General features: G+C 43.8%; 1 protein-coding gene across 1 annotated transcript in view; it reads left to right on the plus strand.

Moving 5' to 3' along the window:
• The window catches only part of CA10 (carbonic anhydrase 10), a 755,177-nt gene extending 749,917 nt beyond the window's left edge, over nucleotides 1-5,260 (plus strand). The window contains exons 8-9 of the mRNA XM_007941858.2: nucleotides 3,139-3,313; nucleotides 5,238-5,260. Of these exons, the coding sequence (XP_007940049.1) occupies nucleotides 3,139-3,313; nucleotides 5,238-5,260 (198 nt within the window). The remainder of the gene's footprint in view (nucleotides 1-3,138; nucleotides 3,314-5,237) is intronic.
• The last annotated feature ends 15,692 nt before the right edge of the window (nucleotides 5,261-20,952 follow it).

Below are 20,952 nucleotides of genomic sequence, written 5' to 3' on the forward strand. Positions count from 1 at the left end.
AGTAGAAGGTGGAACAATGTTTTGTGTAGTGTAGTATGTTATGCCCATTGAGCATTGATGTCCTCTGAAACTATGGTCCTGAGCCCACAGGTTCAACTACTTGGTCCCTCTGGGTAGCTAGCTATGACCAAGCAGTGACGACAACCTTGCCCCTTGTCAACTCCACTATACACCTAGGAATTCAGATCATACACATAAAGTTATAGGACCATTGTCTGCCAACCCTGTACATGTTCTTGGGTACACTCCCCACTTCATAGACATACCTAATAGTTCAGCCTGTCCACCCATATGTCCATGTTTGCTTTCACTGACAACGCCATACTATATGTGCAGAAGGGTTCATCTTTGTTGTTGGTACTTTCCACGTACCTCTCTCTCTGTGTCTTTCTCTTCCTCAGTGCCACTGTATTGATCACTCACAGTTGGTACATTGTCCTTCTCTTCACCCAAATCAATACTTATCTATCTATCTAACAGTGTTTGCTACCCTCCCCTCCCACCCCTGGTAACCAACAAAGAAAATGTCCTTCCATAGATATATGTTTCCTTGACTTTTACAATAACAGACTAATACGATATTTGACCTTTTATGATTGACTTAATTCACTCAGCATAATGTTCTCCAAGTTCATCCATGTTATGCCGTGTTTTGCAGATTCTGCATTATTCTTTAGGGTTGTGTAGTGTTCCATTGTGTGTATGTATTAAGGTATAATGTTTTATGGGCTTATTTTGAGTATCTATTTCTGATTTGGTTTTAGTGTTAATGCCACGTGTCCTGGTTTTGTTGATCTCTGTTGTGGGTTCTCTATTGAAAGGATTTCATTAAGCATTTCTTATAGGGTTGGTCTTGTTTTCACAAAATCCCTTAATTTCTGTTTGTCTGAGAATGCCTTGATTTCACCCTCATATTTGATGGATAATTTGGCTGGATATAGGATTCTTGGTTGGAAGTTCTTTTCCTTCAGTGTTTTATATATGCCATTCCATTGCCTTCTTGCCTGCATGGTTTCTGCTGAGTAATCAGTGCTCAGCCTAACTGTTTGATTATTATAAGTAGTATTTCTTTTTTCCTGGACAGCTCTCAAATATACCAAGCCAATGGAAACAAAAAAAAGGCAGGTTTTGGAAAGTTTGATTATAATATGCCTTGATGTTTTTCTCTTGGGATCTATCTAGTGTGGAGTTCTATGAGCTTCTTCCTTCCTGATATGGGGGAAGTTTTCTGTTAGCAGGTCTTCCTCAATTTTCTCAGTGGTCTTTTTCACTTCTTGTTCTGGAATTCCATTGAGTCTTATATTGTTTCCTCTCATGCCATTGCATATAATTCTTAGGTTCTCTTTATTTCTCTTAAATCTTTGAAATCTTTGTTCTGATTTTTCTTCATACAGGCTAGTGTCCAGGGATTTGTCTTTTAGTTGGGATATGCGTTCTTCAGCCACTTCTAACCTACTCTTTTGTGATTCTACTGTGTTGTGTGATCCTGTCTTTTGGTACTCATCTTCTGCATTTCTAACCACCGTTTTTGTATGAGTTCTTATTGTGCATTAATCTTATTATTCTGTTCCTCAGTGATTTTCCAAGTTTCTCCAGGGAACTGCGTTCTCCTTGTTTCTGTTTGGGGTTTCATTAGGTTCTTGTATAGCTCTATAAACCTATCTTCTAAATTCCTTCTCAGGTAATTCTGTTGCCTCCTCTTCCTCCATGTATAATGAGACCTTTGTTTGTGGTTTTGCTTCTAATGCTTTGTCCTGTTTTTTTGTTTGATTGTCTTGTTTCCTAGACATTTTGAGGTTGTCTTTAACTGTTGGTTACATTTTGATTTGTTTTGTCTTGGTTTTATGGTTTAATATTTTGAAAAGGTGAAGCTGGTGTATTTTATTTTATTAATGATTCAGGTATGCTGGGTCACTCTGCAGATTTCTCTGTGATGGTGGAATCACTGTGTGGAGTGTGGATATGGATTTCTGTTTGTCATAAAAAGGGTTTAGAGTTTGAACCGGGAAGTTTTATGTTGGCTGAATATGGTTTCTTCTATTGGATGAGTGAAGTTATTGGCAGAGAAGGTGGGAGCAGAAGAAGGAAAGCTTTCTGTTGCTAGGTTCAGTTTCTAGGGCTTTGAGAGGGCTGCTACTGATGATGTCATACTGTTATTTACAAGCCCACAGCTCAATTTCAGGAAAGATTCCTGTTGTTAGGGTGCTGCCACTCTCTGCCAGGCTCAGACATACACAAAGACCCCATTTTGGTGCCAAAAAGCCAACCCAAGGCAACTTCCCGGGTCCACGATCAGCCACAGATATTTCTCTCTCCGCCCTGCCTGCCCATGGCACTGGCCCAACCTGCTCGGACTGCAATCAGCTCGGCAGTTTGTTAGTCCACCCACCTGCAGCACCAAAGATACTCACAGTTTCAGTTGCGCTGGAGTTGGGAGAGGGCCTGCTAGTAATCTGTGGTCCCAATATTAGTGATAAAGACAAGTGCAGACATCTCAGTGCCACTTAAGCTGACCCAAGCTACTGATAAAATCAGGTGCTGAAGGTAGATCCTTGGGGTGTTTGCTGGTATGTTGGTGTGGTCGCTGGTATGCTGATATGGTGTGTCTTCTCCCTTGACCCAGGGAGGTCTCAGGTGGCCATTCTTGCCTGCTGGTCGCTCCCCCCAGGAAAGTCTCTAATGGCCTTTCTCAGCTGCCTGTCCACTTTCCACCAGATAGAAGAAAGGAATAGGGAAAGAAGATCTAATTCTACTCCTCTGAGTTTGGTGCAGTCTGATTCAGTGAGCTGTTCAGAGCACCAAAATCCTTAATTCAAACTGCTGTACCTAGTTTTTCAAGCACTAAGATGCTAGAAGGAAACAGCATGGTGATTACTGACAAGACTCCATTTTGAATCAGTAAATGACTTCTCCAGAGACATATATGAACTAGTGAGCCAAAGGCAAGGCTCATTCCATGCATGGAGCCATGCGTGGACCTTTAGCACAGCTGCAGTCAAGTACACAGGGCTCTGAGGGTCTCTCACATGACCTTCCCAGTCAGCCAGTACCAACACAGGAGACTGGCCAGTGGCCTTACTTCTTCCCTAGTGCATTTGAGAGGTTGGGTGGATCTCACAGTTATTCCTCTCTCCATAGATGCATTCCTTACGCCTGCTCAGCCAGAATCAGCCATCTCAGATCTTCCTGAGCATGAGTGACAACTTTAGGCCTGTTCAGCCACTCAACAACCGCTGCATCCGCACCAACATCAACTTCAGTTTACAGGGGAAGGACTGTCCAAACAACCGAGCCCAGAAGCTGCAGTATAGAGGTGGGTGCATTAGCTGAGAAATCAACATGCTCAACCCTGAGCTAAGACTTTCTGCTCAGACTTGCTCTTAAAAACCCTCTGGGTCAGACAAGACAGCCCCTTTTTATTCCCATTTTATAGAAGTGCCCAGGGAGGCTGATTTACTTAAGGTTGGTTATCTGCTAGAATGATACAGCTTATTTTTTTTTTTTTTAGAGCTTTTGGTTCTGTGCAAGATGAAGACTGCCTTCTCCCCAGAGCAAATACTCAGGGTGCCAGAACATTGGGATCCAATGAGATAATGTGTGTGGGTGCATCTTTGTCCTGTTTTATGTTCCTGGAAGTGATTATTATAGCTACTAAAGAGGACATTAAAGATGATTCCCACATCTTGTAACACTCTGGTCCATACCTAGCTTTCTCTATTCCCTTGCCCCACACTGATTAAATATCCATTGATCATTTAGGAAACTCTCATAAGGAAAATGGAGGCAGGACCAAACCCACTGCCATCAAGTAGATTCTGACTCATAGCAACTGCCCCATAGGGTTTCCAAAGACTCTAAACCTTTACTGAAGCAGACTGCCTCATCTTTCTCCTGCAGAGAGGCTGGTGAGTTCAAATCACTGACCTTTTGGGTAGCAGCTGAACACGTTAACCACTATTCCACCACAGCTTCTTCGAGGGAGGACAAGATCCTGGAAATGCCCTGGAATAGAAGTCAGGACAGCTGAGTTCCAGCCTCATTTTGTCACTAAGTAACAATGAAAACCCACCCGAGCCATTTACCCCTCTGGACCTGGCCCCTTTTATAGGGTAGGACAGTCCATAGTCTATCTATCTACTATAGTCCATGGGTGGTGCAAACACTTCTTAACATGCTTGGCTGCTAACCTAAAGGTTGAAAGTCTGTGTCCACTCAGAGGCACCTTGGAACAAAGGTTGTCAATCTCCTTCCCCCCCCCAAAAAATCAGTCATTGGAAACATTGTGGAACACAGTACTACCCTGACACACATGGGGTCTCCTTGAGTTGGAATCAGTTCCACCCGGCAGTAGTGGATCCCATCTACTTCACAGCTTGTTGTGAGGAGCCAATGAGGAAGGCCATATAGTAATCACAAGCTGCCCAAATATGGGGGAGTATGGTTATTAGCAGGTGGCATTTAGAAACACCACCATCCATAGGCCCCCCAACTTCTCTTACTTCCCCCATTTTTCCTTTTTCTTCCTCCCTCAGACGCAGTATGCCAAAGACCATAGAATTGCCACTCTCTCATTCAGAACTACCAGGCAAATAAATACCCAACCCATTCATTGATCCTTCTCTTCATTCATGTGCTAGGGATACACTGGTGAGGAAGCAGATATATGACCTCTATCCATATAGACCTTACAGTCTAAAGCAGGGGCAGTGGCAGTCTAAAGCAGGGGCAGTGGGGGAGGGGCTGGCTATACAGTCTGTTGCTGTCATTGTAGACTGGAAACTAGCCATAGGTAATATGTAAATTAGTGTGGCTATGTCCAGATAAAACTTTAAAAAAAAACAAGCAACAGGCTAGATTTGGGCCTCAGGCTGTAGTTTTCACATCCCTGGTCTAGAGCAATACTTTAGATGAACCTGAAGTTTGCACTAGAAAGAAGTTTCTAAAATGAATGGAAATACTCAGTATGTCTAATACAGTAGCTATTGAGCACTTGAAGTGTGGCTAATACTATGGTACAACTAAATTGAAAATTTTATTTTTATTAATTGAAATTTATGGTCATTAATATGGTAGCTAGCAGCTACCGTATTAGATAGCACAAATCGAGAAGCTCATAGGGTGATGAAGTGGGGCAGGCTGGGATATAAGCAACCAGGCATTTACAATACAGTCTAAACCCCCAAAACTGTGTGCACATTCAGTTATACCTTGTTTTGCTTTGTGTGTTCTCTTTCCAGTAAATGAATGGCTCCTCAAGTAGGGAAGTAAGCCAAGAAGAGTCCCATCTCAGTGAAATTGCTACAACTGTGAATCGACGTAACCTAGAATGTCCCCTTTCTTTTTCTTCACCCTCCCCAAGCCTCATTCACTCTTGGGATTGGCCCTTCATGAAAGTGTCTGCAAAACCGTGGCAGAGAAACAAATCTCTTACAAACACACACACACATATACACTCACAAACTCCCTGTTGGGAAGTCAAGTTTCAGAAACAAAAGGCTCGTTTGTAAGAGGTCTTAGAAGAAAATTAACTTCAGTTAACCTGATTACAATTTTAATACCATTTTCCTGAACTAATAAATTTACCCAAGGAGACGTTTCAGCCTTTGTACATACAAAATTCTTTCAAGAGTGAGAGAGGAGAAAACACAGTTCCAACAGCATCACATGGACTTTGTTCTCTGCATCAAGTAATCTTGGGTAGTGTCCTAGGATCCTCTGAAGGTGCTGGTGACAGGTGAGCCAGGACAGAGTTGACCACGGACACTTATTTCTAGATTATGATTCTTCTGTTTACTCAACAATTCAAAAAGGAAAAAAAAAAAAGGACATTGAAAAGATACACATTGTATATATATCACTGCAGACTATAAAGAAATGGAATTATTTCCCTCTTTGTCACATATCACATATCTGTAGTAGGATTTGCCAAGATCAGAATTGATCCATTTACTGTTTGTTTTCCAAAGGTCATACATTGTGTTTGGTTATTGTTAACAGCTCAATAAATGTGTTTAAATGAGTTCATTTCATTTTTCTGGCTTTGGTCTGGTCTCCTTCCTTATAGGCGAAGTCCTGACTCCATGTAACTGCATTCTGTGATTTTTTTCTTGTTCCTTCATCTCCATGTTTGGTTCATTTGCAGTCAGTTCTTACTAAGTTTGTGGCAATCAGGAATGCATTTGCTAAGCAAGTAGACTTTTAATTCCACTTCATGGCTGCATCGTTCATATGAGGTCGGCTTCAGCCTGAGTTAGCAGGCAACAGATTTCTTGCGTTTTGAAACTGCCATCCCCCCAACCCCCGTGATGCTCCCTTGAAGGAATGCACTTTGCCTTGTAAATTCCTGGGAAAGGGGTGTCTGTTCTCTCCAGGTACAGCGAGATCTTACAAAGTACAAACGAATGCCTTTCTTTTCCTGTTTATAATGGTCACTCACTGTGTTTGGTTACTGTCAAGAAATCAATAAATGTGTTTAACAAGTTACCCAGAACCCATGTCTGAGTTTATTGAGAAGAAGGAAGCTCTCTGCTGAAGCCTCGGAGTCCTGCTGGGTCCACAAGCAATTGCATTACAGCCGGCAGGGCAGCCAGAGCAGCCTGTCTGGCCATTCCCAGAGCCAGGTAATTAATACCCTGTTGAGAAACTTATAGGCTTAGCTGCTGGAAGGGAGAACTTGGATGATCGGTCAGTGGTCAAATTAAAAATAACTTTGTCTTTCCTTTTTGACACAAAGTCCAGAAAGAGAGAAAGCACAGGCATGTTGAGTCTGTATAAATGGGAATATCCACAAGTATCCCAAACATTGAAGCCAAGTGACTGGGTATTTTGACAATGGAAAAATCAAACACCCTGCTACTTCCCATTTAAAATAATACAACTACCTGGACTTTTATTTTTTCACTTTTTGCACCTGTGTTAGTTGGATGATGGGTTTAGCCATGATGGCGTCTGAGGCTCTTTCTGAGCAATTGTATTTTTTTCAGAAATCCAAGTCTGCACAGGTTTGGAGTAGGCAGGTGCCAGTCTTTATGTGGAATTCCTCCACAGTGTGGATTGTTGTTTCCTGTCTGACTCAGAATCTTCCTTAGTCTACAAGAGCAGGTGGTGATATACTTGTTGAAGAATATAGATGGTAGAAGCAAGCAGGCCTGGAGCAAAATCCTCATTCTGACTCTTGGCTGCTGTGTGACCCTAGGCAAGTTGCTTTCCTTCTCTGATCTGTACAGTAGACATGCTAGTAACTACCTCCATGAGTTATTAGGCTTCAATGCTATATTTACACTATATGTACATAAAGCAACTAGCACAATTCCTACACTGATTGCTCTACAGATGGTACCTATAAATACCACATACATACAGATACTGTGTGGCCTATAGCTCAGGGGTTTAGCTGGATCATGGTGCTCTTACAGGGAAGGGTTAGCATCATTCACAACAGGGAAAGCAAATTAATCCCAAATGAAAACAATGGATACCCACAGACACATCAAAGATTCTGCTTCTAGGTACAGTTGGCATACTCCCAATCAAAGTAGTGAAACCCATGTTCACTGCAGATTAGTAAGGAAGCACATGTAAGCCAGTGATTACCTTGCTTATTAGGTAATCTGCCTCTGGGTAAATGCCTAAGGATGTGTTGGGGCCAAAAAACAGGAACACAGGTGAGGAAAGAAAGGAAGAGATTGGGTTTCTAGACCCTGTTCTGCTTCCAGCTTCCTGTGTGACAAGTCAACTCCCCTCCCTGAGACCACATCCTTATCTAGAAATGATTTGGACAAGATGACCTCTCATGGCCTTCCCATGCTATCCTTCCGTACATCAGCCTTTCATTCGCTCTTCAGTTTAAGGGGAACAAAGGAAAACCCAGGCTCTATGCCCCAGGGGGTCTATGACACAGGTCCAATTTCACCTTAGCCCAAAGGAACTCCAAGCCCCTTGGCCCCCATTTCCCATCTCTAGGCCAGTCCTAAATGCCCTTTCTTTCGTACTCACTGGGTTTCCCAAAGTATAAAATGGAAAGTCAGGCACTTTGGCCTCCAATCACATAGGAATAGCAAAGATTAGCTAGCTTAGTACCACTCTTAAAAAAAAAAAAAAAATTAAGTACCAAAAAGCCTGAGACTTAGCCTTCTGAAGACATCAAGGGGCAAAAATACATTTTGAAGCCCTTCTGGTGCTCAGAAAGGGTGAGTGCCGACCCTCACCTGGAGGAGTAAGTACAGGTGCAGGGACCCGCATCCTGAGGCTGTCTCCTCCTCAGCACAACGGAGGAAGGAAGTAAATACAGAGTTCTCAGCAAGCTGAGAAGGAGAAGAGACAAGCACGGAGACGCGGAACCTGCTCTGGAGGCCATGTTGTCGTGTGACTGCCAAGGCCATTTGGAGCCTTGTCCCCACCTCTCTCCAGAACAGTTTGGTTTCCATGGTGACATCAGAACCACCACCAGTCACTGCACCACATGTATCTGGAATGTAGCACAGGACAGCTTGCAGCCAGTGTCGGATTACCCAATAAGGTAAGCATGGGCTTGCTTATGCTTACTTACGAACACAGTCTGTAGTGAACAATTTCACATTTTTCACCACATCAAAGATTCTGCTTCTAGGTATGGCTGAGGTCTCTCTCCCAACCCCACAGCACCTTCCTGTAGAATCAAAGTTTCTTTTCAAATTTACAATCCCTGACAGAGACAGAGTACCCAGTAAGCAAGGTAAGTACAGGCTTACATGTGTTTACTTACTAATCTATAGTAAGTACAGATTTACTCATCTGTAAGGAACAGTTCCACGTGTTTTTCATCATATCTTTGATGAAAAACCGCCCACATGAAATTTTCCATGGCACATTAGTCAGAATGCATATGTAAACCCTGCTCACCTTATTATTGGGTAACCCACCCCTGCCCACAGCCACCCACATAAACTGAAGAGACTGATTATTGATCAATTAACATATGTCCACGCCTCTTTACTCCTCAGGGTGGGCCCTTACACCCTATGAGATCTGGACTCTTGAGCCCTTTACAAGACAGTATCCCCCAGTCTACTGTTCCAGCAAATCTAAACTTGGGATCTCCAGGAGCAGAAGCTCAATGTAACGTTATTAAACATCCAGCCCAGTTGAACATAAGATCTGCCAAGACCCCAGCCTAGTGAATGTATAAATAAAAACTACCACGTAGAGAACATTTCCTGTGGGCTGGGCCCTGTGGCAAGCAGTTTACAAGCACTATCTCTTTTCATCCCCCACAATGACACACATTGCTGTCCCCATGTCATGAAAGAAGAAACTCAAGTTCTTAAGCATTAGATGACAAGCTCAAAGGTCACATAGCTAACCAAAAAACCAAACCTACTGCCATCCAGTCAATTCCAACTCATAGCATCCCCCACTGGGTTCCCAAGGCTGTAATATTTAGGGAAGTAGATTGCCTCATCTTCCTCCTGCGGAGCAGCTTGTGGGTTTGCTACTGACCTGGTTAGCAGCCAAATGCCTTACCCACTACCACCAGAGGTCTTTCATAAGGGCCACAGCCAGACCCAACTCTTCTAAGTTCCCAGACTGCGGCTGTAACCAGCAGCATCACTTGGGAATTGGGTAGAGATGTGATTCTTGGGCCCCACCACTGATCTCTAGGGTGGGGCCCAGGAATCTGTGTGGTAATGAGTCCCTCAGGTGCTATAGATCCACATTCAACTGTGAGAACGCTTCGTAAATCTAATGCTCGTTCCTGCCACCTCCTGCTCCAGTTAGAATTATCTGGGAAAAATTTTAAACCCCAATGCCCAGATTATACCCCATATCAGTTAAGCCAGCTGGGGGTGGAGGGGAGCAGCCAGATATGAACTTTTTCTAAAGATCCACAGATGATTCCAGTGTGCAGCAGTTGGGGGATCACTGGCCTCCTGTGAAGGACCTTCTCAGAGGAGGGATCACCCAGGACTAGGGTCCTTTAACAAGTTCTCCCTTTTTCAGAAAAACATCCCAATCCTTGTGCATTGTCACTATTTTAGATGGTCTCAGAATGCTGCCCACTCCCATTTTCTCCCTCCCCTAATTTTTAATCAATAGACCCAGAGTTTAAATGATAATTTTCTTTCCCTTTCAGAAAATAAATAAAAGAAGAATTAGCATTTGACATAATGGCTTGGTACCAGTCTTCCAAAACCCACCCTAGGTCATCATTCCTAATTACCCAGTAGATTGCAAAGTTTCCAATACTCACAGACTATTAAGGACATATCACACACACAAAAGGAAAAATCCACAAGACAGGAGAACAAGTTCTAAAAGATAATCTGAATCCATAATGAAAAGTCATAAGCAAATGATAGTCCTGTCAGTTCTAACTTCATGCTGTCTCTTCCATGTAGCACTCCCTTCCACGACTCTCTAGCTCCTGTGATAAGCCTTAGTCCAGGCCCTCAGCACATCTGGCCTGGACTACAGTATCCATCTAACAGGTCCTCCTACCTCCAGTCTCCAGATAAGTGAAAGGCCCTAAGCCAAGAATGCCAAAATGTCCAAACTCTGCTCTCAGCTAGGGAAAACATGAAGGCCACTCCAAATGGAGGTTATAGGGCATCCAGGGGGAGCTCTGGTAGTGTAGTGCCTAAGGCACTTGACTGCTAACCAGAAGGCTAGCAGTTCAAACCCACCAGCCACTCCTAGGAAGGAAGGTTGGGCAATCTACTTCCATAGTAATACTGCCTCAGAAACCCAAGATGGGTTCGCTATGAGTCAGGTCTGACTCAATGGCACATAACAACAAGGGAGTCCAGGCTGGTCTTGGGGTGGGTGAAGGATAATCTGATTCACGGGAGGGACAAAAATGCAAAGCTAAGCAAACAATCCAAAAGGGCAACCATCCAATTCCAAATTGACTTGGTAGAGAAGCAGATTCCTGGTGCGGTACAATGCAAGAGGACAGAACCCATATGCCAGACCTACAATAGAGAAGGGAAGCAGGACGCAGGGAAATTGCCTGAGCTGCTGCTCATAGGTGTCTGGAGTGTTGGCCATGGCCCAGCATGAGGAGGGATGGTCTGAGGGGCATGTCCTAGCCCCAGACATCTCCAACTCATTCCCACACCTTCACTAGGATGAATGAACCCAAACTTTCAACTGGAACACACCTTCCAAAATCCCAGTTGCTTTCAGGATAAACGTTCAAAGTCCTTAGCAAAGCAGCCTTCCTTAATGGGTTCTCCCATTTCAGCCCTCCTAAAGCCCACTGGGGGTCAAATACCTCAGACAACTGGGCAGATGGTCCAGACACTTGCTCATGTCTTCCAGCCTCCTGGCCGTTTCAGATTAGAATGCTTGTTCTAGTTCTTCACCTGTTGAACTTTCTTCGACCCCATTCCCGTGGAGTTGACTGTGGCTCATGGTGCCCCATGTGTGGTGGAGTAGACCTGCAGTCCACAGCGTTTTCAAGGCTGTGACCTTTCAGAAGCAGGTCACAAGGCCTTTCTTCCAAGACTCCTCTGGGTGGGTCTGAAATTTTAAAGAGACACAACTCAAATGCTACCTCACTCCAGGATTTCCTGATTCTTCCCTCCCAACGCCCAAGGAAAAATTCTATCTCCCTTGCTCTGAACTCTCGCTGCATGTTGATTTCACTCAGTTTTATTTTAGAGCTTATTTTTCCCTGTCTGTACATGCCAATTTGAAGTTCCGTGAAGGCAGAGATGATCTCTTCATCCCTCTTTGTGTCTGTCTTATGCACAGGGAAATAAAAAAAAGTGAAACAATATTAAAATGCTTTGCACATAGTACATTCTTGGGGGGAGAAAAAAAAAAAAAAAAAAGCTGTTGGCACATAGAATTTTCCTGCAGGAGAGAGGCCAGTATTTGGTTCCTTTTCAATTCAGAGTTATTGAGTGTTTGAGTTCTTTTACATGTGTGTGTATATATATATATTTTTTTAATTTGATCCTGATGGCAATTTTGTAAACTATTTTTATAGGTAAAGAAACTAACATTCAGACAAGTAAAGACACTTAACTTAAGGTCACACAGCTAGAGAACACCGGAGCCACAAAATTATAGCAAAGGCAGGTATTGGAGAAGCCTCCGGTGGACTTGCTCTTAGCAATGCTAGAATGGAAGGGTCTTTTCCATTGTGACTGTAGTCATTCAAACACATTCTCTATGGTGAACACAAGGTATAGGAGCCCTGCCAACGGTTCCCAACCCAAACCCAAACAAAACCAAACCCACTGCCATCAAGTTGATTCCAACTCATAGAGAACTGTAATCTTTATGGAAGCAGACTGCCTCAGCTTTCTCCCATCAATCAGCTGGTGGGTTTGATCTGCTGACATTTTGGTTATCAGCCAAGCTATTTAACCACACCACCACCAGAACGCCAGTTCCCAACCCCAGACCAATAATCGTAGTCTCTGACAATGAGCCCAGCCCATCATAGGTTGGTTAAAGCCCCAGGTGAGTCTAGTCTGCCATCATCATTGAGACCCATTCTCAACTTTGGCTTCCCATTGGAATCACTGGGGAAGCTTGAAAATGTACCAGGCATTGGTAGATCTAAAAGTTCCCAGGTGAATCAAATGGTAGCCAAGCAGGGACCTGCTTTCTTATACCAAAATATTTGACTAACAGTTCCAAATATGTATCACAGACATATACATTGCTTGTCCCTTGAAGAGATACTCAGACAGAATGGTAGAATGGAGAGTTGATGGGAGTAAAAGCACAATTCTTTTAGGGACCCAAGACACTGGACTCTGATACATGTGTCCAATGAGATCAGCTGATGAGGTTTCTAGAGTTGACAGAACTCACTCTCCTCCCAAGTTGTCCTCTTCCCTCAGAGGCTAGACTCAGTGGGAATTCCGAGGATAAGAAAATGAAAGATAACTTCAGGCCAGAGTTAAGAAGATGAACCTAGAGCCAGTCACTGTGCCTGCAGCAGCCTAGAGAAGAGCTCAGGACATCTGAGTGTGAGTGGCAGCCAGGACCCTGTCACCAGACAGCGATAAGACACTCTTGCCTCCCTGGACCTAAGAGGCCTCTAGTGAAATGAACATAATTCTTTCCTTCAACCTAACAGGTTATGAAAACAGGAACAGAGAGGGGTGAGGAAAGGCTGGGGGAAGGTGTTCAACAAGTGTCAGGTGATGCTAATAGAAGGGGCACAAATGCTTCTGCTGAGGTGGATAAGGAACCAGGTGAAAAGGGTGCACAGTGAGGGATATGGTGTGGGTGCTGACTGGACAGCCCTGTGCAGGTGCTGGCAATGCAACTATGAAAAAGACACACAGCTTGTCCTCAGAATTTAGCCAAGCAGGGAGTGTGCTCCCCTGGTTTCTTCCCTCTCCCCTCATTTTTTTCTTGTGATTTGCAATTTTACAAAGCAGATTTGTTTTACACTCAACAGTTCGTACACATTTTGTTTCACACCAATTACAATGCCCACAATGTAACATATCTCCTCCCACCTCCTCACTGTGGTTACTCCTTCTCTGTGTTCTTCTTATCTGTGCTTACCTAGCTTTCTCTCTGTGCAAATGCTGCTTTTCTGATCTCCCATGATTGACTCTTCTAAGGTGTGAATCTTCCTGGGTACCGTTGTTCAGCTTGAGGACTGTCTCTAGTTTGGCTGAGAGCTAACCCATGGGACTGGGTCCAATTCCAGGCCTGAAGTGTAACCCAGGGCCATAATCTCAGGGGGTTCACTAGTATCCATCTGACCAGTAATCCTAGCCTTTTTCGTGTTTTTTTAATTTTGTTCCACATTTTTTCTCCCACTTTATCCAGGATCTCCTATTTTTATCCCTTTCCCAGTGGTTGCCATTGGTGGCCAAGTACCACCTAGTTCTTCTGGTTTCAGGGTCATGTAGGCTGAGGTCCCCATGGTCCACTGGTCCCTTGGACTAATTGTTCCCATATGTCTTGATTTTCTTCACTCTTCTTTGCTTCAGACAAGGAAAGACCAATAACTACATCTTAGATGGCCACTCACAAGCTTTTAAGACCCCAGTTGCAACTCACCAAAGTGGGATGTAGAATGATGTTTGTTGTATACCATGTTGTGCCAATTGAGCTTGATGTCTCCTATGACCACAGTCCTGAGCCCACAGACCTAACAACTCACTTCCTTAAGGTGCTTGGTTGTGACTAAGAAGTTATCCTAACTATGTTTCCTGTTAGCAGTATAATGTATATGGACATTTTTATAGCACGTACAAATAAACCTCACTGCCGTTGAGTCAGATCCGACTCATAGCAACCCCTCCTTGGGTTCCCAAGGCAGTATCACTACAGAAGTAGATTGCCCAACCTTCCTTCCGAGGAGTGGCTGGTGGGTTTGAACCACCAATCTTCTAGTTAGCAGTCAAATGCCTTAGGCACTATGCCAAACCTATGCATGGTCATAGAAATACAATCGCCTACCCAAACCAGAGCTACTTTGGGAAATTATTGAAGGGAGAAACTGGTTATGAATAGTGGTTTTCTGGGAAAGCTTCACTGAAGAACTGACATTTGAGCTGACAAAACTCTAAGGGTGGTCAGGCCAATAGGGAAGAAGGGGCATTCCAGAGAGGAAACAATTGCATTCCAGAATGGGGAGGCAGCCAAGATGGCTGGAATGGGATAGAGTCCCAATGTTGCCTGGGAATATAAGTCAGCTTTACCTGCAGGAGTTTTGCTGGGTCCTTTCAGAGCCACAGGTTCACCCAACACTTGTTCTAAGTCACTTCACTAGCTGGTCAGTCAGGACTTAACACCAACTGCACACCTGGCTCAAGGAGCCCTGGTGGCACAATGGTTAAGCACTCAGCCGCTAACTGAAAAGTTAGTGGTTCAAACCCATTCCTTTAAAGATTAAGCTCACTGCCTGTTGATTCTGATTCATGGAGACCCTATTGGCCAAAGTAGAACTGCCCCATCGGGTTTCCAAGGCTGTATATCTCTGTGGAAGCAGACTGCCACTGTAGGGTTCAAACAGCCAACCTTTTGGTTAGCAGTTGAGTGCTTTAACCATAGTGTCACCAGGATTCCTTTACCCTTAAAGATTAAAGCCTAGGAAACCCCTTACAGGGAAGTTCTACTCTGTCCTATAGGGTCTCTATGAGTTAGAATCACCTCAAGGACACATAACAATACATCTGGTTCTGTAGCCACAAAATGGAAGGCTGTGTCATGGTTCCTGCCCTTAAGAAGCTTAAAGCCTAGTTGGGAGAAGTCAATGAGTCAACGTGAAATTCTTGCAGTTTATGTGACTTAGGGATGTTTTACACTGAGAAGACAGTTATTTTTGGAACTGTCAGCCAAGTCTACCCAGTGTTATGGTACAGTATACACACCATACAAAAGTGTCCCACTGAGAGGGAGACTAGGGCATGCCTTTTTGCAATCCATCAGCCTAGGGGGAACAAATGTCTTCTTGTAACTCACACAAAGACACTGTACTAGTTGATGCCATGAGAGCAGCCACTTTAAGAATGGTAGGCAATTGCAAAATGAAGATGATGATTGAAACTCTCAGGAGAGAGTTTGATGAAGGAAAAGGGATTTGAACTAGGCCTGCCAGGTGGCAGGATTGGAAGAGGTGGGAGGTGGCAGGATGGTATTTGCAAGCAGGATGCTTTGCCTAAGACTTGAGGCTACAATAAGCCTGGCAGGCGCTCTAGGCCTGAGGATCCACTGGCTTAGCACAGCTCAGATGCTGGTGGACTGAGCAGAGGTGGGTTTGGTTGCAGGAGGTCAGAGGGGATGGCAGTGTGCAAACCAGAAACAGCAGGTGCTCCTAGGGCTGGCTGCTGTTGTTGTTGTTAGGTGCCGTTGGGTAAGCTCCGACTCACAGTGACCCTCTGTACAACAGAATAAAACACTGCCCAGGCCTGCACCAGCCTCACAATCCTTGCCATACCTGAGCCAATTGTTGCAGCCACAGTGGTAAGCCATCTCATTGAGGGCCTTCCCCTTTTTGTTGACCCTCCACTTTACCAAACATGATATCCTTTCTCCAGGGAATGGTCCCTTCTGACAACATGACTAAAGACTTCATGTGACCATTCTTGCCTCCAAGGAGCATTCCTGCTGCCTTCTTCCAGGACAGATTTGTTAGTTTTTCTGGTAGTCCATGGTACCTTCAGTATTCTTCACCAACACAACTGAAAATACTCTGGAGTTGTGGGTCTGGCTAGTGTGTTCAAATCTGAGCTCTGCAAGCACTCACTGGTGACAACTTGACAATTATTTTATGCCTCTAAGATTTCTCATCAGTAAAAATTATAGAAAACTGCTACACCCCTTTGCAAGCAAACACACAGAAATAAAATGAGGAAAGACCTGTCTACTTCATGGGGTTGTCAAGGAGCTGTCTCAGTGCCATAGGTCCTAGGAAGCTACTCTAAGTCTTGAGCAGAATTATGACACCAGTGGGGGTGGGTACAGGAGGGATATTAAGAGTCATCTGGCAACTTTGATCATGGTGCCTCCACTGGAGAAAATGTAGCCATTATGGGGTCTGGGAATATACTTGGGACATAGATCCCAGGGAATCTATTGATGGGGGAAGAAGGTAACTCTTATCCTTGTTGAGCAGGCAGGAATAAGAGCATAGCCTAGTTGTGATCACAGTCAAAGCTGGATGTTATTTTCCTGTTTCAAGGTTCTCTAGAGTCCCAAGACTGCCAGCGTTGTAGGGGGAGTGCCAGTGGATAAGCCACACTGCCCAGGAAGAAACTTCAACCATGAGCTGCTCCAAGAAATAGATGAAACATCCTATCAGTCTAGAACAAAGGGGGCTTAAAGAGAAGGTCCCAGGGAAGAAGCTCAGGAAAGAGAGGACAAGAGTGATGCCTCATGTTCACAAAGCACAGACCATGTCCCCCACAAGCTTCAATTCATTTGATCATCATCATCCTAAAAGGTAAAGAGTTGTTATCTCCATTTTATGGAGGGGAAACAGAGGTGCAGAGAGGTCAAGCCCCTTGCCCAATATTACTCATCTGGTAAGCAGCAGAGGAAAGGGCCTAAGACCAGAGCCCACTTGTCTCGCCACTTGTTATGGTGCCACTCAGAATATGTGCTGGTAAGAAACACACAATAGAGTTGAACTAAAATAAGTAACAAAAGTCAGGATGAGTGGTGATAATGCTAGGGGTGGAGGCACCTGCTTGGTGGGGAGGGAATTGTAGAGAAGTTGGTGCATCTCTGACTGGTCCACCATGGACTTGTTCAAATCCAGCTCTGTGGCATTACATGGTTGAGAAATATGATTAATAGCAATGACTGCTAGACATTGAGTACCTCTCTAACCTACTTCAACAGCCTATGTGGTTTACATATATATATACACCCACACACATATTATTATTCCTAAGCATAGGTTAGCCAAACTGAGGCTCAGAGCACTTAAGTAACTTGCCCAAGAGACTACTATGGGTAAGTGGCAGAACTAGAATTCAAACCTATGTCTCTCTGGTTCAACATTACACCCTCCTGTCCTCCTCCTCCTATCCCTGGAGTTTCAGAATCCCTTTGCACATGGGATTACTCTGTCACTGGGGAGACCTCTACCTGTAGAAATCCAGTAACACTTTCACCCCAGCTTTTTGCCGTCCTTTGGGCAGAAAGCAGCAAGCTTATTCCTCCAGCTGCAGCAGGTACTAGAGCTCCCTGCCTGAGAGCAGTTTCAACAAAGGAGTAGGTAGCTCTGCCATGCTGTTTCTAATTTTCTTTCCCAACCAGAAATGGACAGGGAGTAGTCACTGGAGCTCAGAGCAACTGCCTCCCGCCCAGTGAATTAAAATAACTGTCAAACCATTGAGGCTATCTTCTAGACTGTTGCAACAGAATTATTTAGAAGGGACGTTTGCATGCTAGAGACGCAAACCAATTATAGTGAGAAGCCTGGCATCAGAGAGAACCCAGACTCCCTCCTGAGGTGGCCAAAGCATGGAAATAACTAAGAATCTGTCAAACACCCAAGGGGAACAGGGGATAGAAAACGGATAACAAATCTTTTCAAGAGGAAACTGGGCACTGACAAGGAGACAGCACCCCAAATGACCCAATTCAAAGAACTTAAAAGGCTTAACCCTCACTCAAGTAGAAAACAGCCCAGGTAGCCAGAGACAAGAGAACTGACATCAAGGATAGTAGAATTTAGTGGGAAAGAGGAGAAAACTGGTGACTCTGGGCACCATAAACCTCAAGAACTAGCTACTGCTACTGCAGAGAAACCTTTACACTTATGCCGGCATTTGAGGTGGGAGACAGACATATGGGGAGGGATAAGGAAAAGGGAGATTACTGGGTAGCATAGAGTTTTTGCTCATGTGTATGAAAAACTTGCAATGGATGTCAGTGATGGTTGCACAATATGATTGATGTCATTGGTTTTATTGAGTTGTACATGTAAAAAAGGTTGAGGTGTTATATTCTTTACATTTTTACAACAATTTTTAAAAAATGTGACTTAAAAAGAAGAAACACACATAGTTTGCTGGGCGTTCTTTGAGTGTATTTTATAAAACTGATGACTTTGAGGAATATGTAAGGACAATTACTGACTATTAAGGACATGTGTTGATTTGGGTGAAGGGAAAGGCAATATAACAAAAGCAAGTGACCAGCACAATATCACTAAAGAAAAGGAAGACATTGAGCGGTGCACAAGAGATATAGACAATAAAGGTAAGTACTATTTACATATGGAGAAGGATATCATGCTTGGTAAAGTGGAAGGTCAATGAAGAAGGGGAAGGCCCTCAACAAGATGGATTGATGCAGTGGCTGCAACAATGGGCTCAGGTATAGCAAAGATCGTGGGACTGGCACAAGACCAGGCAGTGTTTCATTCTGTTGTACACAGTCTCTGTGAGTCAGAGACGGCTCAACAGAACCTAACAAGAACAACAACTATTACATACACAATACTGCACTATCAGTAATTAACAACAAACACTAATCTACAGGTGAATACATAGGTAGATAGCCAAGATGATTAGGTATGGGCGGCCGAACCAGAGTATACTCATGACCATAATACATAGGCTTGGTCATACAAATGACATTACTATATACATATTTGTATGTGATTTAAAAATGTCCATATACATTATAGAGTGAGCAGGGACAAAGTTAGGATAACTTCTTAGCCACAACCAAGTACCTTGAGGGAGTGAGTCACGAAGCCTTTGGCCTTGGGACTGTGGTCACAGGAGACCTCAAGCTCATTTGGTACAACATAGTATACAAAAACATTGTTCTACATCCTACTTTGATGAGTAGGGACTGGGGTCTAAAAGGCTTGCAAGCAGCCATCTGAGATACAACTAATTATTGGTCTCACCTCTTCCAAAGCAAAGAAGAGTGGAGAAAGTCAAAGATATATGGAAACAATCAATCGAAGGGACCAACGGACCATGGGAACCCCAGCCTACACAATCCTGAAACTAGAAGAACTAGATGGTACCTAGCTATCAATACCAGCTACTAAGAAAGGGATCACAATTGGAAATCCTGGATAGAGTAGGAAGAAAAAAAATGTGGATCAAATTAAAAAACATGAAAAAGATCAGGATTACTGATCAGAGAGAGACTGGTAAAACCCCCAAGTCACCCTTCAGACCTGGAATTGGACTCACTTCTGTGACTCTAACTCTCAGCCAAACAATAGATAGGCCTACAAGCTGAACTACACCAGAGAGATGCACTCCTTAGAACAGTGAACAGTGGAGATCAGAAGGGCAGCATTTGCACAGGGGGAAAAGTAGGTAGGAATGCGCAGGTGAGGACACAGGGAAGTCCTAACCACAGGGAGGAGGAAGGAGAAGAGCGGTTACATCAGTGTTGAGAAACAAAATGTATATGGGCTGGTGAATGTAAAATGAATCTGTTTTGAAAAATTGCACCCAAATCACAATAAAAACTTGATTGTTTAAAAAATGTCATGGGTGGATATGGATCATTCTTAAACCTTAGACAAAAAAAAAAATATTAGCAGAAGCCGTGTGAAGACAAGACCTTGACTAGAGGAGAGAAGTTTGCCAAAAGTGGGGACTTTTTATGTGCCAGCTGCTCACCACCAAGGAACAGGTCCACTCCTAAGCTCAGTTCCTCTAATGTTAAATTGTGGCTACAGGGTGGGGAATGGGCATGTTGTTTAGAAAACTGAGCAGAAGAGATTCTGGAAGCTGAAAGTTGATTCCAGGCTGACCACTTTCTAAGGGAACTTCTATTATCAGTAGAAGCAAAAAAGCATGGGCTTTGAGCATGGGTTCAAATCCCAGCTCTTTGTCTTACTATCCAGATGACCACATGTGCTATTTCGCTGCCATCACCCTCAGTCATCTCATCCAAAAGATCAGGATACCATCTTCATTCCTTTTTATTTTTTCCCCACCGAATCTTTCTGACACACATGTGCACACGCATACTCTCTAAGCAATGCCTGGTGAAGTTTTGTAGATTTTGGCAGGCAGGTCACTTACTCTGTGTTCACGGACAATGCCCTCCATCATGTTCCCTTGTATTCCTTCATATGCCATTTCTTACATACACTGTTTCATCTAAGAGTTTCTGCTCTCTCTCCAGATTAGTCACAGCTTCATAGATTCTTGGCTGTGTGAAGACAGAAAAATCATTTAGTTTATTGGAACCATTAAAAAAAAAAAAAAAAACTAAACCCACTGCCATTGGGTCGATTCTGATTCATAGCGACCCCCATTGGGTTTCCAAGGTGGTAAATCTTTATGGAAGTAGATTGCTCTGTCTTCCTTCCGTGGAGTGGCTGATAGGTTCGAACTGTCAACCTTCTGGTTAGCAGTTAAATGCCTCAACCATTGTGCCACCAGAGCTCCTTATTTCAACCATGTTGTTGTTGTTGTTGTTAAGTGCCGTCGAGTCGTTTCCGACTCATAGCGACCCCATGCACAGCAGAACGAAACACTGCCCAATCCCGCACCAGCCCCA

This window comes from Orycteropus afer, unplaced genomic scaffold (assembly GCF_000298275.1).
Source record: "Orycteropus afer afer isolate SDZICR_OR568_19922 unplaced genomic scaffold, OryAfe1.0 scaffold00085, whole genome shotgun sequence".
Taxonomy (NCBI): Eukaryota; Metazoa; Chordata; class Mammalia; order Tubulidentata; family Orycteropodidae; genus Orycteropus; species Orycteropus afer.